Here is a 13,597-nt window from a genome sequence, read left to right on the forward strand (position 1 = left end):
AAAAAAAAAAAAAGAAATCAAAGAGCTGGTTCTTTGAAAGAATAAATAAAATAGACAAGCACTTAGCCAATCTTGTCAAAGAAAGATCCAAATCAATGTAATTAGATATGAAAAAGGTGAACTCACAAAAGAGTCTGCTGAAATTCAGAAGATTATTAGTAATTACTTTGCAAACTTGAACGCCAATAAATTGAAGAATCCAGAAGAAATGGATATTCATATATATGTATGTATATATATGTATGTGTATGTATATGTGTGTGTGTGTGTGTGTGTATATATATATATATACATATATATATATATGTATATATATATATGTATGTATCCCAAAACTTAACCAAGAAGATATAAAAACCCCGAATGACAGATAAACAGATAATGAAATTGAAGCAGTAATTAAAAAAAAAATCTACCAACTAAGAAAAGCCCAGGTCAGGGAAGATCTAACACCATTATTCCTTAAGTTCCTTAATGCAATAGAAAGGTAAGAAGTACTCCTAAAGTCATTCCTAGAAGCTTGCATTACCCTGATTCCAAAACCAGAAAAGGACCTAACCAAAAAATAGAGCCATAGGCCAATTTCTTTAATGTACAGACATAAAAATCCCCAGAAAGATACTGGCAAATAGGATGTAACAAATCACCAAAAAAAAACATACATCATGACCAAGTAAGCTTCATCTGAAGTGTTGCAAGGATGGTTCAAAATACGTAACTTAATAAATGTAATTCATTACATAAATAGACAAAAATTACATGATCACCTCAATAGATGCACAAAAAGCTTTTGACAAACGCTTTTGGGGGGGAATGGGATAAAATTTTAAAGAAATTATTAAATAAAAAAGGAACCTTTCTATAACATCAATGGAAATGTAAACTAATACAACTGTTATGAAAATTCGTATGAAGATTCCTCAAAAAACTAAAACTAGAATTAGAAGTTCCACTTGATCCAGCTATTCCCCTTCTAGGTATCTTCCAGAAAGAGTTAAAGACATCATATTGCAGGGTAGGCATGGTTGCACACACCTATATCTTAGCATCCAGGAGGCTAACGCAGGAAGACTGCCAGGAGTTCGAGGCTAGCCTGGACTACATAATGAGATCCTGTCTCAAAAATAAGGAAGAAAAAAAAAAAAAAAAAAGACATCATATTACAGCAATACATGTATATTCATGTTTATAGCACCACAATTCCTAATAGCTAAATTTTAGAAACAGCCTATATGTCTGCCCAACAACAGATAAATGGGGAAAGAAAATGTGGTATTTATATGCAGTGGAGTACTGCTCTGCCATAAAGAAGGATACATTTGAATCATCTGTAGGAAGATGGATGTACCTTGAGAACATACTATTAAATGAAATAAATCAATCACACATGCCTAAATATCACATGATTTTTCTTATACGAGAAACCCAAAATATAAATAAAGAGCAAAATAAAAGATAGATAATAGGAAGTAGGAAGACAGATCTTTCTGAAATGGAGAATGGGTCAAAGGATGGAGGGGAGGAAAAAGATGAAAATAGAATTAAAATACATGATGTACATGTACCAACTCCTCACAGGGAATGTGATCATTATGTACTACAAACATATACTAATAAAAAACAAAACAAAACAAAGGAAAGAAGAAGAACAAAAGAAAGCAAAACATAAGCCAACAAAAAGCAAAAGGAAACTACTTGCAAGAATGGCTGACTGGTGGTGCTCTTGGTGTCCAAGCAAGCCCCTGGTGGTCAGCACCACCATTTAGAAGCTGAAGCCTGGCCAGCCCCTCGGAGCCCCTCTGATCTATCGGCTGAGTTCCTGCTGGGCTGGGCTGTGATGTGTCCATGTCACATGCACAATGCATCATCATGTGACCCTGGGAGGCTGGATCCCAGGGTCAGGCTCCAAGGTCTCTCACAGGGCCCAGGCTGCCTCTGAGGATAGCCACATAACCCTAGTGATGTCAATAAGTGTGTGCTCCCAAAACTGTCAAGTGACCTAATCAGGCTCTTTTAAATTGGCTCAAGTGCTTTGAAGCACTTAGGGGTACAGGTGTGGAAAGCAGGCACCAAGTGTCTACCACTGAACTTTTATTAACTAACCACACCATGCCCCATCACCCTTCTCACACCATGTTCTGTACAATGCTGCTGGCCTATGGAGCAAGGACTTAGCTCCTCCTGCCCCAGGTTTTCTCCTGCCATCTTGCCTCTAGCTCTATGGTCCCCTCCCCAGTGCAGGCCAGGGACCTGGTTCCTGTCTCTCTCCAAGCCCTTCTCCCAATCAGGCCTACTAATCCCTTCTCAAGGTGCAGCTGCTCCCCAGGGCTCCTCCAGGTGCTCTGCCCCCTGCACCACTGGTACATCCACCAGGATGCTGCCCTGCTTGGACAGTGTCCCACCTGGTTGTTGCCTTACTGTGACCCCTATGACAGGCTCTGCACAACCAGGTCTCGAAGAACTCTAGGTCTGACTTCATACTACACAGAGGACCCTGGGATCCTGTAGGGGAGCAGCAGGGCATCACAGTGTTTGCCACCAACCCAGTGGGAGGTCAGGCAAGGTCCTGTCTCTAGTAATATCACAAGGGAAGCAGCTGGCCAGGGCCCAGCACACCCCATATCCTCAATGATAGGAACAGCTGTACTGCTATACACTGCTCCAGAATCACTCAGAGTAAGAAGTCAAAGATCTGCCTGATGATGCTTATTGCTATTAACAATGTTTAAAAACTGTCCCCAAAGCCAAAACATTCAGATCTAGCATTCTCCAATTCTCACACCAAACACACTTTGCAATGTCAAAGGATAAAAGAATGGCTAAGCACAGTTAACAAGGCATTCCTGGGGGGACCTCCAAAGCTCTAACCAACTCAGCTGAGCAGCAGACAAACCTCACTTCAGTGCACCAGCCTGGGGTCACCAGGAGCAGAAATAAACCCCAGTGCTAACCAAGGGCAAGTGTAGGGCTGGGCTGGCTGCAGGGCCCCTCATCTTGCCTCTCCTCAGAACAACAAGCAAAGACGCTTGGCCCCTCACATCCAATGCTAGACCAGCGCCAGCCATCCTAAGTCACATGATGCTCTCACTAGGAGCACTTACGTCCCGCAGGACACCTTTGTGGCTGTAGAACTGGCAAGTGGGACACGGTGGGCCCTGCTGGGTATGCTGCTAAACACCCTACAGTACACAGGCAGCCCATGCAGGATGGTCCCACAGACCATCTATAGTGCTGAGGGCAAGTGGCCTGGGTACAGTGTGACAGGAAGGAAGAGTCACTCTGCTCTCTGGGCAACCAGCCTCACCTTTTTTTTCCCGGGCAATCTTCCGCACACCTTCCCTGAATTCTGACAGCACCTGCAGGTAGGGCATGACTGTGGACTCGAGCTGTGGAAAGAATGGGTTTGGTTCATTTAGAGTGGCTCATGGCCTGCACTGACAACTAAATACCTAATAGTTCAGTCAGATCACAGGGCAGAGACAGCATGGGCCTTGCTGCTGTGCCTGGCACCTCAGGGCCTCAACCTTGACACACAGTCCACATGAGGTATGCGAGTGACATGTACTTCGGGGTGGCCGTCACCTGGGGGTGATGTGGGTCAGGGAGCAATTTCTGGCAGGATGTACTCAGCAGCCAATCAGTCCACTGCTGACACGACACACTCTCCTTAGGTCACACATCTTCACGATGTTAGAAACCCGTCTTTATGGTGATGGTGTTGGGCTGTGTTTGGGTCTCTTTTATGATCACATACGAGTGTGTTTAGGCTCAACTGTGTCCATTTACTATTCACACGCACTGCAACATCTGCATGAGGAATAACTGCCTGTAAGTAACACGCAGGACAGAGATCCACACTGGAAAAGGTGAATTGGTGAGGGCAAAGCTCACCTGGGAGTCTGAGTTTGTGAACATCTCCTAAAGTACATTTATCTTTCTACTAGGGGCAAAAAGGCTTTGGCCTTCTGAGCAAGGGCTCCCTTACCTCTAAGTTACATAGCAGCTCCATAATCAAAATTAAAGATTAATTCGACACCCCAGGTGGTATGAGCCAAACATCTCAGGCCCAGTCCTCCTCTGAGCCTGCATCCTTGCAAGGAGGCCCTCAGCTTCCAAAGCAGTTTTAGGCCTTTACCTCCTTCTACACTGCAAGAGTCACGCAAAGCTCAGTACAGCAGAGGGGGAGGCATTCATCCCACTGCCATGGGGGCTCTGGGATGGCTTTGGGGTCTGTGTGTCTCAAGGAGACCTGGGGCTGATGACCTCTGGTGGTTTGAGTGACCACAATGGGGCATGTGGCCAAGAGCTCAGCACGGACAGGAGTTAGGACCAGGGGTCATCTCTTTGGCCCTAACGGTACTTTGGACTCGGAAGTCAATCCATGAACTTCACCCAGTGTGAGCTGCAGAGTGCAGGACACTTAGCCTCACAGGCTTACCCAGTCCTCGCGTGGCTGCTTCCTTCTAGGAGCTACTCAGAAAGGGAAGGGAAAGTGACTCCACAGGGAATGCTTGGTACAGTGTGTGGGAAGGTGGCCTGGGCCACAGCCCCATTTAAGATTAGAGACATCCTCCCAAGTTCAAAGGCAGAGTGATTTAAACCTTGGAGGTGTGTTTTGGTTTTCATTTTTAAAGAAAATAAATACCTTACTATCATTTGCACAAGATAACAGGGAGCTGTGTGGGCTTTCTTCCTAAAAGGTACTAAAATAGGTACACATACAGTTGAAAAAACATGGTACCCACAACCAGCTCTGAGGCTGAGAAAAGGCTTGGGCAGGGTAAGAGGTGGGCAGGCCTCTCATCGCACAGATGGTCTCCCTCTTGGAAAGGTTGCTGGGGGTGTCTGTAGCACCACTGTGGGTGCGGCCCCTCACACTCCTCATCTTCAGGAAGCCAGGGTGTACAAAGGTTTTACTGATGCTGGAGTTAACTGAGTGGCAGAGTACTCTACTCGCCTAGCATGTGGAAGGCCCTAGGTTTAATCCCCAACACTGACCTAAAAAAAAAAAGTACATAGAAGGTAGGTGTGATGGTACATGCCTGTAATCCCAGCTACTTAAGAGGTCCAGGCAGGAAGATCCCAAGTATAGGGTAGCCTGAGCAATTTAATGAGACTCTATCTCAAAATTTAAAAAGGCACTTGCCAGCCGGGCATGGTGGTGCACACCTGTAATCCCAACACTTGGGAGGCTGAGGCAGGAGGATCGCTGTGAGTTCGAGACCAGCCTGGGCTACACGCTACACTAAGGCAGGAAGATCCCAAGTATAGGGTAGCCTGAGCAATTTAATGAGACTCTATCTCAAAATTTAAAAAGGCACTTGCCAGCCGGGCATGGTGGTGCACACCTGTAATCCCAACACTTGGGAGGCTGAGGCAGGAGGATCGCTGTGAGTTCGAGACCAGCCTGGGCTACACTGTGAGTTCCAGAGCAGTCTGAACTACATAGTGAGACCCTGCCTCAAAAAGCCAAAAAAAAAAAGGCACTTGCCTAGGATACATGGGGCCCTGGGTTCAGTATCCACTAACACACACACGGCTTTGCCTTTTCACTTGGTACTGAGCTCCTGCTTTCTTTATAATAGCAGGTAACACATTTAAATATTGACATGTACGTTCTAGTCAAAAACAGCGCATTCTCCAGGGGGAGGGCAGAAGGAGATCTATCAGCAGGCTGTCCTTACTAGCAGAGCACACTTGAAGTTCATGTTGGTCATGTACCACTGCAGACAGAGAAGCCAACAGCAGACAAGTGTGGCCCATTCCCAAGGGGGTCTCCAGCATGACCACCTCCTGCCTTCTGCTGGCAGCTGCCGGAGCAGGGGGCTGGGGCTGTGCTGAGGCCCTGGGCCTGGTATCAAAATCAGACATGGTCTGGTCTAAGTCTCATAGGGCTGCCCAGCCCTGTGAGGCAGAGATGCATGGTGTGTGTGCCCTACTCAGTATAAGCTCTGTGCCTTGTGTACATGGGGCCTGAATCATGACATGTTTACTGAATACAAAGTAGTACAGGGCTGGGGCTTTAGCTCAGTGGTTCCAGCACCTGCCTCATAGGTGCAAGGTCCCAAGTTCAATCCCCAGTACCAAAAAACAAAAACAAAGACAAACAAAAAAACAAAACAAAAAACACCCCCACAAATTAGTACAGTTGGCTGTGTTAACAGGTTTCACACTTGAGGATCCAACATACCACAGACCGAAAATACTTGGGGAAAAGTCGTGTCACTTCTGTACTGAACTCAGACTGCTTTTCCTTGCCATTATTTCCTAAACCACGTAATCCTTCCCATGTATTTGAATTGCATTAGGTATTACAAATAATCCAGAGATGATTTACAGTCTATGGGAGGATGTGCATAGGTTCTACGTAAATTCAATATCCTTTTTTATGAGGGACCTGAGTATCTATGGGTTTTGGTGTCCTCAGGGATCTTGGAACCCTCCCTGGTGGACACCCGGGATGATTGTACATTTGGTGAAATCTGAGAATGCGAGTTCATACCACCACATGGCCGAGGTGTGATCAAGGGTGAGAAGTGACCTGTCCAGCTGGTGTTCTGAGCTGGTGACTGAACTCATGTGACAGCACAGGACCTTCACTCCAGCAAGGATAAGGCTGTCCTGCCCAAGGCTGACATTCATATTTAGGGCGCCCACCCACTCTCCACACCCTCAGGCTCACAGCTGACATTCAACCGCAGGCTTAAGAGTCCATGAGGAAGGGACCCCAAGTTGGCCTCCGTGTGTCCACAGGGTTGACGGGGGAGCAGGACTCTTGGGGGCTTCCAGAGAAGAGTGGGAGGTAGAGGCCCCACAGCAGGCACAGTAGGTGGGGAAGAGGTCACATTCAGCAACAGCTGAGCTGAGGCCCCCTGAGGGGAACCAATAGGGCTTTCTCTACTCACATTTAGGCTGGTCCCAGGCCCTCCAACGGGGAACCCCAGGGAACTTTCCTCTTTGATGGCCCCAAAGATCTAGAAGAAACAAACAGGACTTAAACTGCATGCAGATGAAGAGGTGAGACAGCACACAGCACACATAGCTATGGAAACATCCAAATCAGGGATGAGACGGAAAAAGCAGCAGGTCCCAGAAACCCATCCTGAGGTACTTCAGCCATCCACGAAAAGCCCTGGCTTGCCGCTCTGCCCTCTTCCAGACTAAAGCTATGGGAGGCCAGGAATGGGGACAGAGGACAATGAGGCAGGAAATCACCCCAAGGACCCCCTGGCCTCAGGAGCACTGCCCCTGGATGGTGGTTTTGTACAGGAAGTGATTCTACACAAGATGTGTTCCTGGTCAAGGCCTCATCACTGGTTTTGCTTTTTAAACTGTAAAATGGGAGCAGAGAGAAGTGGAGGCAACGAAATCGCTCTGAGTAAAGGGTTCTACAGCTTTGATCTCTAATGCACAGATTCTGCACCAGGCAGATGTCTCACTGTACAGGCAGGGTACAGCAGACCCAAGTGCCGCCCAGAGGCCTGTTTCCACACAAGGGACCTGGATTACCTTTAGCATATGGGTGAGGTACAGAGCAATGCTCTCTAGCAGAGCCCGGTTGGGCCTCCTCCTCACAGCCTTGCGGGCCGCCATATAGAGGTTGCACTGACTGACCAGGGCCCGCATTTCCTCCATGACAGTGCGGGTGTCAACATTATCACAGAGGGCTTTGTGTACTGCCATCTTCTTGTCATAAAAGCTGAGCGAGGGAGAGAAGGAATGCAAATGATCAGAACTGACACTAGGCGACAGAAGTTCACCAAGTTCAACAGCTGGAGCAGTCCACCAGGAGAGGCAGCACACTCCGCGAGCCTTGCAGAGTGTGACAGTGCTGACCTCCTCCTCCGCCACCTGGGCAGAATGTGCTCATGCTCATGGCCCCACAGGAAAGGTCCCACCATACTTCTTATTCAGCTCTGCCTCTTCATCTTCCCACTTCTCAAACTGCCCGGCGATGTCCACAGGAGCTCGAAGGATGTCTTTCACATTTAGGAAAAACTCCTGAAGTTAGAAAAGGCAACATTTCCATCTGGACATTTTGGATGAACTGTTCTCGTGAACTGATTTTACTTTGGGCAGACACTGAAGAACCACAATACAGACATTTCATAAGAGGACCACCCAAAAGAAAGGGAGAGCTCTTTTGTTGGGTTAGAAACATGTTCCTACTTCAGCCTGCAAGATACTTGTTCGGCAGGAAGCCCAGTCAGAGTGACACATGCTCTGCACAGGAGAAATGGAGCCTCTTCAAACTCTACCAAAGCTGTGTCATGTTTCAGAGAAATGGCGCCCACTAGCACCAACCCACGCCTTGGCTTTGGTCACAAGAATGGGATGTCAACCCATCACAGTGACCACAGGTACCTCGTGCTGGCAGTGGCCAGTGCTCGACCTCACAAGAGCTGGGGACTTACGTTCATGAACTTCTCGTACTGTAGTGCTGACTCCATGGTGTTACTCGAGTAGTCCAGTGTGTCCTTCCAGGAGTGCATGAGGAAGGCTAGCCGCAGCTGCCGTGCTGAGGGGGCACACAGCACAAGACACCATTACTCCCCAAGGGGCCACCTTCATCGGGCATCTGTGCGAGGTCCCATGAGCCTCTGGGAGGAGTCATGCTTACCTGAATGCTTCTTCAAGGCATCTTTGATGGTGATGAAGTTTTTTAGTGATTTTGACATCTTACAGCCTGCGATTGTCAGGTGACCTGTATGTAGGAAGTACCTCACCCAACAATCATTTTCAAAATAGGCCTGTGAGGAAAGACAGAGGAAGGATGGTTCACCTAATGTCACCAGGGTCCCCACCTGCTAGGAGAGTCCTGACATTGAATGCACTGTTTGTCTTGCTTGGGTGCACTGTCTTGCAGTAAGGGCCACCTTTCCCTGGTGGCGCAAGTGGGGCTTAAAGGGACTTCCCCAGGTTACCTGGCAGCAGGTAACACAACTGGCTGAAATGTGAGCCTGTCTGCAGTCAAAGGCCAGGCTGTTACAGTGAAAAGTTGATGAAATGATCAAGGTTCAAATTCTCCACAAACCCTGGTATTGGTAACAAGTTCTATCAAGAAGGCCTTTCCTTAGGGCTGCCGAGACTTCTCTCCAGGGTCATGGCAAGGACACTGTGCTCTGCATCTAGGGAGGTAACCACTGCCTTTACTTACCTCTGACTGTGCCAGCTCATTGTCATGATGTGGGAACCGGAGGTCGAATCCTCCCCCGTGAATGTCCATGGAGGCCCCGAGGAGTGTGCCAGCCATGGCAGAGCACTCGATGTGCCATCCTGGACGACCCTGGGGAAACATGAAGGACCCTGTTGACCAGCCCTGCTACCTGCTCAGGCCTTCACTGCTCCAAATTATAAGCCCTAAGCCTTCTAAACACTAGGGGAACGGGAACTCAAATCCACGCATAGAAAGACTAAAGAGGAACCTCTCATGGAGTTTGATACCAGTCTCCTGCAGGCCAAATCTTTGCTGAAGCTTAGGAATTCTCCCAGAAGCTCTAGCACTTAAAAGTGAGGATGGGGGAGGGCACGAGGTAGAAGAGGGGAAGTAAAAATGATAAAGATGTGGTATGTGTATTTACCAATTTCCCAAGATGAATAGAATTACTATGTATCACAAACATACTAATTAAAAACAGAAAGTGGCAGCTAGCCATATCCCTTCCCACAGTACTCTGCAGTGGTGACTGCAGTCACAGGAATGTCACAGGGTTACCTTGCCTTCTGAAGCTGGGAATACTCAACTTAAGAGTCACATTACATCAGAACTAAGGGGCCTTGGAGACAGCTGAATCTGACCACACCCCACCTCACAGACCAGAAAACTGAAATCTTAGGAGAACCATCGACTCATCCAGATACCCAGGAAATCTCTGTGACTTCGGGTCTCCTGGACCCTGCAGCTCTATACTGAGGTGACACCAGGTTCTGGCCCAGTGGCAGCATCCGTAACCTGCAGCACTGCCTCTCAGGGAGACGTCTTACGTATGACTGATGACAACATCCTGTAATACTGCCTCTTCTTGCCACCCTCAGCCCCATGCCTATTCAGTTACTCACTTACCTTCCCCCAGGGGCATGGCCAGGATGGCTCTCCTGGCTTGGAGGTCTTCCACAGGGCAAAGTCATTGGGGGAGTGCTTCTCACTCAGGCGGTCTGCAGAGATGCTCAGGTCACCTGCGAGTGAGCAACGGAGGTGGAGAGGTTACTCAGTGGCAAGTACCCACACCAATGCCTACCCCACCAACCATGCCTTCTCGTTGGCTTATTAACCTGGCTCAAGCACCTCACTCCTCTGCGTCTGACCAGAAATCAGAGCTGACCTGTGCCTAGATACACCATACTGCTCATCAGCTCCCAAGCCACACTCCTATGCCAGATCTACACCAGCCCCATGCCCTACAACTGCACCCATCTCTCCCTGCCCCTCCACACCTCCAGGACAATCCATGGGCTCTGAGTTGAAGCTAGGAGGTGACATGGTAAACAGGCTTGGGGATCCTGCTCATGCAGCTGGGTTCACAGGGTCAACAGCCTGCTCAGCTGTTGGCCTGTGGGTCCAGGAGAAGACATGAGGGCACAGCTGAACTTGTGTGTGGCTTCATGGAACCTGTGGTGAGTGGTGACACTGTTCCTCCAAGACTTACAAGGAGCACACAGTTACAAGCTAAGCAGCCCAGCTGGAGGCCCCAAGCATGGTGAATATAGTGCCCACTGCAGGTATTTCTCCTGGACAGGCAAGGGGTTGGGCTCTGTGGGTCACGCAGGGGCAAATGGAGGAAATGTGCGGGGTAGGCCCTTGGCAGGGGCTGGCTAGTGACACACTGGGTACGAAACGGCTAGAGTACCAGAGTAGGCAGGCACCTGCAGAATCTGACATGAAAGCTGCAAGTAAGCCCAAGGTCCATGCTGAGAACAGCAGGAACACAGCCCTGTGGTGCTTAATTGTCAACTTGAGAGGGAAATGCTCAGATGAATTGAGTCAGCATGGTGCTGGGCATGGAAGGCTCACTTTAAGGAGGACTGTGGTCAGAACAGTATAAAAGAATGATGGGGAAGGATTTGAGCTGATTTTCTTCAGAGGAGCTCCAGTTTTTGCTATTGCTTGGGCTTCCTCTGCTGGCTTTTGGCACAGATTTTTTAGCTTCCAACACTGGCCTTTCACCTTGCCAGTGCAGATTCTTTAGTGTCTAGCACTGACCCTTCAACCTCCCGGCACAGACCCCTCAGCCTTCTGTGGCAGATCCTTTGGCCTGATGTGGACTCACACGGGATGTTGCCATGTGCTCCAGGACTTTGGCTGGATTCTTCGGATCTCTAGCACACAGACAGATCTTTTGCACTCTTCTACATCTGACTCCGTGGGTGGCAAGATTGTAGGCCAATCTTGTAAATTTCTGTGTCCTACATTAAATCTGATTCAGAGCATGTACAGTGTTTTGAAGAACCTCAGTGCAACCCTGTAAGCTCTTTATAAGCACTGACTAATGCAAGCCTCAACCTGTTTAGTTTGTGGGCTGAGCAAAGGCCTTCTGCCCTAGTAAAGCTTCCCAGGACCAGCCCTGGTCTCCAAGGGTCTGTGCGACCCTGCATCCTCCCCCAGGTACCATCACTATCAATGGAAAGCCCCAGACAAGAAGGTGGTTCTGTTTCAGGACCCCTGCTTGGGGGCTCCTAGTGCTGCCCCAACTTTTGAAGAAACAAAAGCAAAGAGCCTATGCTTCCCCGGGAGACAGCTGGAGGGAAACAGTGCTGAGGATGTTCTAAAACACGGGCATCTGATAACAAAACATATCCCATACTGAACATAGAGCATGTGAACAGGGCTACACTGTCATCATCTTTGAACCTAGGAATAATTACTGCTGGGAATAATTACTTATGGTGTAATGATTCACAGATTTTAAAAAAAAGTCTTCAAACCAAACACAGACACATACAGCAGGCAGGTCAGACGCCATCCTTGTTTCCATCTGCCTCCTGCTGCTCTGCCATCAGCAACTGTCCAGAACCACACTCGGCATGGCTTCATGACATTCTCTTTTAGCCACCCTTCACCTGTCAGATAATGTACGTTTCGATTTTTGTTACTACTCTGAATACACTTATCCATAAATGCTTGCATCTGATCACTTTTAAAAGCACATTTTGAGAAAATTTATAACAGAGGAGCAATCATCTGTTTCTTTCACATCATGTCATTATATGATGTTTGCTATTTCCTCCATTTTTTTCCCCCAGAGCTGAGAATAGAATGTATTGCCTGGGGCGTGTTTGGCAGATGCTCTACCACTGAGCCACACCCCCAAGCCTTGCTTCAAATTTGTTAAGTAAGAGAAATAAATCACACAATCCCTTTTGCTTGCTCCTTTTTGGTCCCATTTGCTGTGACTCCACAGGCTTGCAAGGTCAATTCCCATCGAGGGCTGATGTGACCTGCCTTCCCCAGTGTGTGCGTGCGCAGGAGGTGCACCTCAGTGCACACGCCTCTTCCTCGGTGGCGTGAGCAGGCCACCACAGAGACTGCATGCCTGCTATCACCTGCTGCCTTCTGTGTTGAGTCCCCAAATGTCAGTGGCAGGGACAGCACAGAGGAAAAACCACATTTCTAAGCTGCCTTAGTAGGTGGTATGGGCTGTTAGGAGGTCTGACAGCGCCACAAGGAAGGTGGCAACATCCCCTATAGGCATGCTGAGCTTTACTCCTACTCTTCTCCACACCTGAACCCTAACCCCGAGGTCAGTCTGGAAGAATAGGTCCAAGAATCATTGTCATTTAAGGAAAAGAACAGCCAGATGGAGCCCTGCAGCAAGAGGGAGAGGGCCAGGGGCTCTCATCACTCCAGAACTTTCCTTCTGCACACCCAATCACTGGCCCTCACCCCTGCCTCCTATGCTGGGCCTGTCTCTCTCTGTATCCAGGTTGCCACAGTAAGTTGCCCCACTTCCCCCGGAGGGCTTATAAAGCTCTGTTATATCTGCAGGTTTATTCTGTTTTCATCCTATGGGCTACAAGGTTTTCTACTTTATTAATATTTGTGGAAACAAGCTTTTGGCTTGTTGATTATTCCCATCTCATAAATTTGCCTTTACCTTTATTTCCTCCTCTGCTTTCTCTCCACTCAGTGCTAACAGCTTTCTGCCTGACTGCCTGGCTCACTACTTTCCTCTGTTTATACCCACCCGGCACTTGGGCACTCTCCAAGTGCCAGCATGAGTGCTTTGGCTGCCATGCAGCTTTGAACCGTCCCTACATTCCCCTGTAGCTTCCCTCCTGAGAGACTTAGGAGCATAAACCTCAGATGGGTCTGTAAATCTCACATGTCCCCTGGAGTCGATACCTCACCCGACTTGCACTGTGCTGAGAGAATGCGGTCTCCATAAAAGCAATTCTTTGGGATTGTGCAGGCTGCCTTCTGTGGTCTGGCATGTGGTCTAGGTGCTTAAAAGAAATCTTAGACCACACTTGTTAACTGTATTCCAAACCTTTCATGCCCTGATTAATTCCTGGCCTGCTGTAAGTATCCACTCTGAGATATGTATAAACACAGGTGTGCCAGCCTCTTTGGCTCCAGGCATTGGGGGGGGGGGGGGGCTTG

The 13,597-nt window shown here is 48.3% G+C and overlaps 1 protein-coding gene across 3 annotated transcripts in view; it reads right to left on the bottom strand.

The window, feature by feature from the left end:
* Cars1 (cysteinyl-tRNA synthetase 1) overlaps positions 1-13,597 on the bottom strand; it is a 53,873-nt gene that overhangs the window by 14,507 nt on the left and 25,769 nt on the right. For 2 of the 3 annotated variants that reach the window (XM_010635678.2, XM_010635679.3), the window contains 8 exons: positions 10,064-10,176; positions 9,158-9,286; positions 8,621-8,750; positions 8,415-8,518; positions 7,904-8,001; positions 7,510-7,699; positions 6,906-6,974; positions 3,305-3,386 (listed from right to left, as the gene is read on the bottom strand). In XM_010635678.2, the coding sequence (XP_010633980.1) occupies positions 3,305-3,386; positions 6,906-6,974; positions 7,510-7,699; positions 7,904-8,001; positions 8,415-8,518; positions 8,621-8,750; positions 9,158-9,286; positions 10,064-10,176 (915 nt within the window). The remainder of the gene's footprint in view (positions 1-3,304; positions 3,387-6,905; positions 6,975-7,509; positions 7,700-7,903; positions 8,002-8,414; positions 8,519-8,620; positions 8,751-9,157; positions 9,287-10,063; positions 10,177-13,597) is intronic. The other variant, XM_033756480.1, reaches the window with a different exon arrangement.

Source organism: Fukomys damarensis, unplaced genomic scaffold (assembly GCF_012274545.1).
Source record: "Fukomys damarensis isolate Sample0158 unplaced genomic scaffold, DMR_v1.0_HiC HiC_scaffold_27, whole genome shotgun sequence".
In the NCBI taxonomy this organism is placed as follows: Eukaryota; Metazoa; Chordata; class Mammalia; order Rodentia; family Bathyergidae; genus Fukomys; species Fukomys damarensis.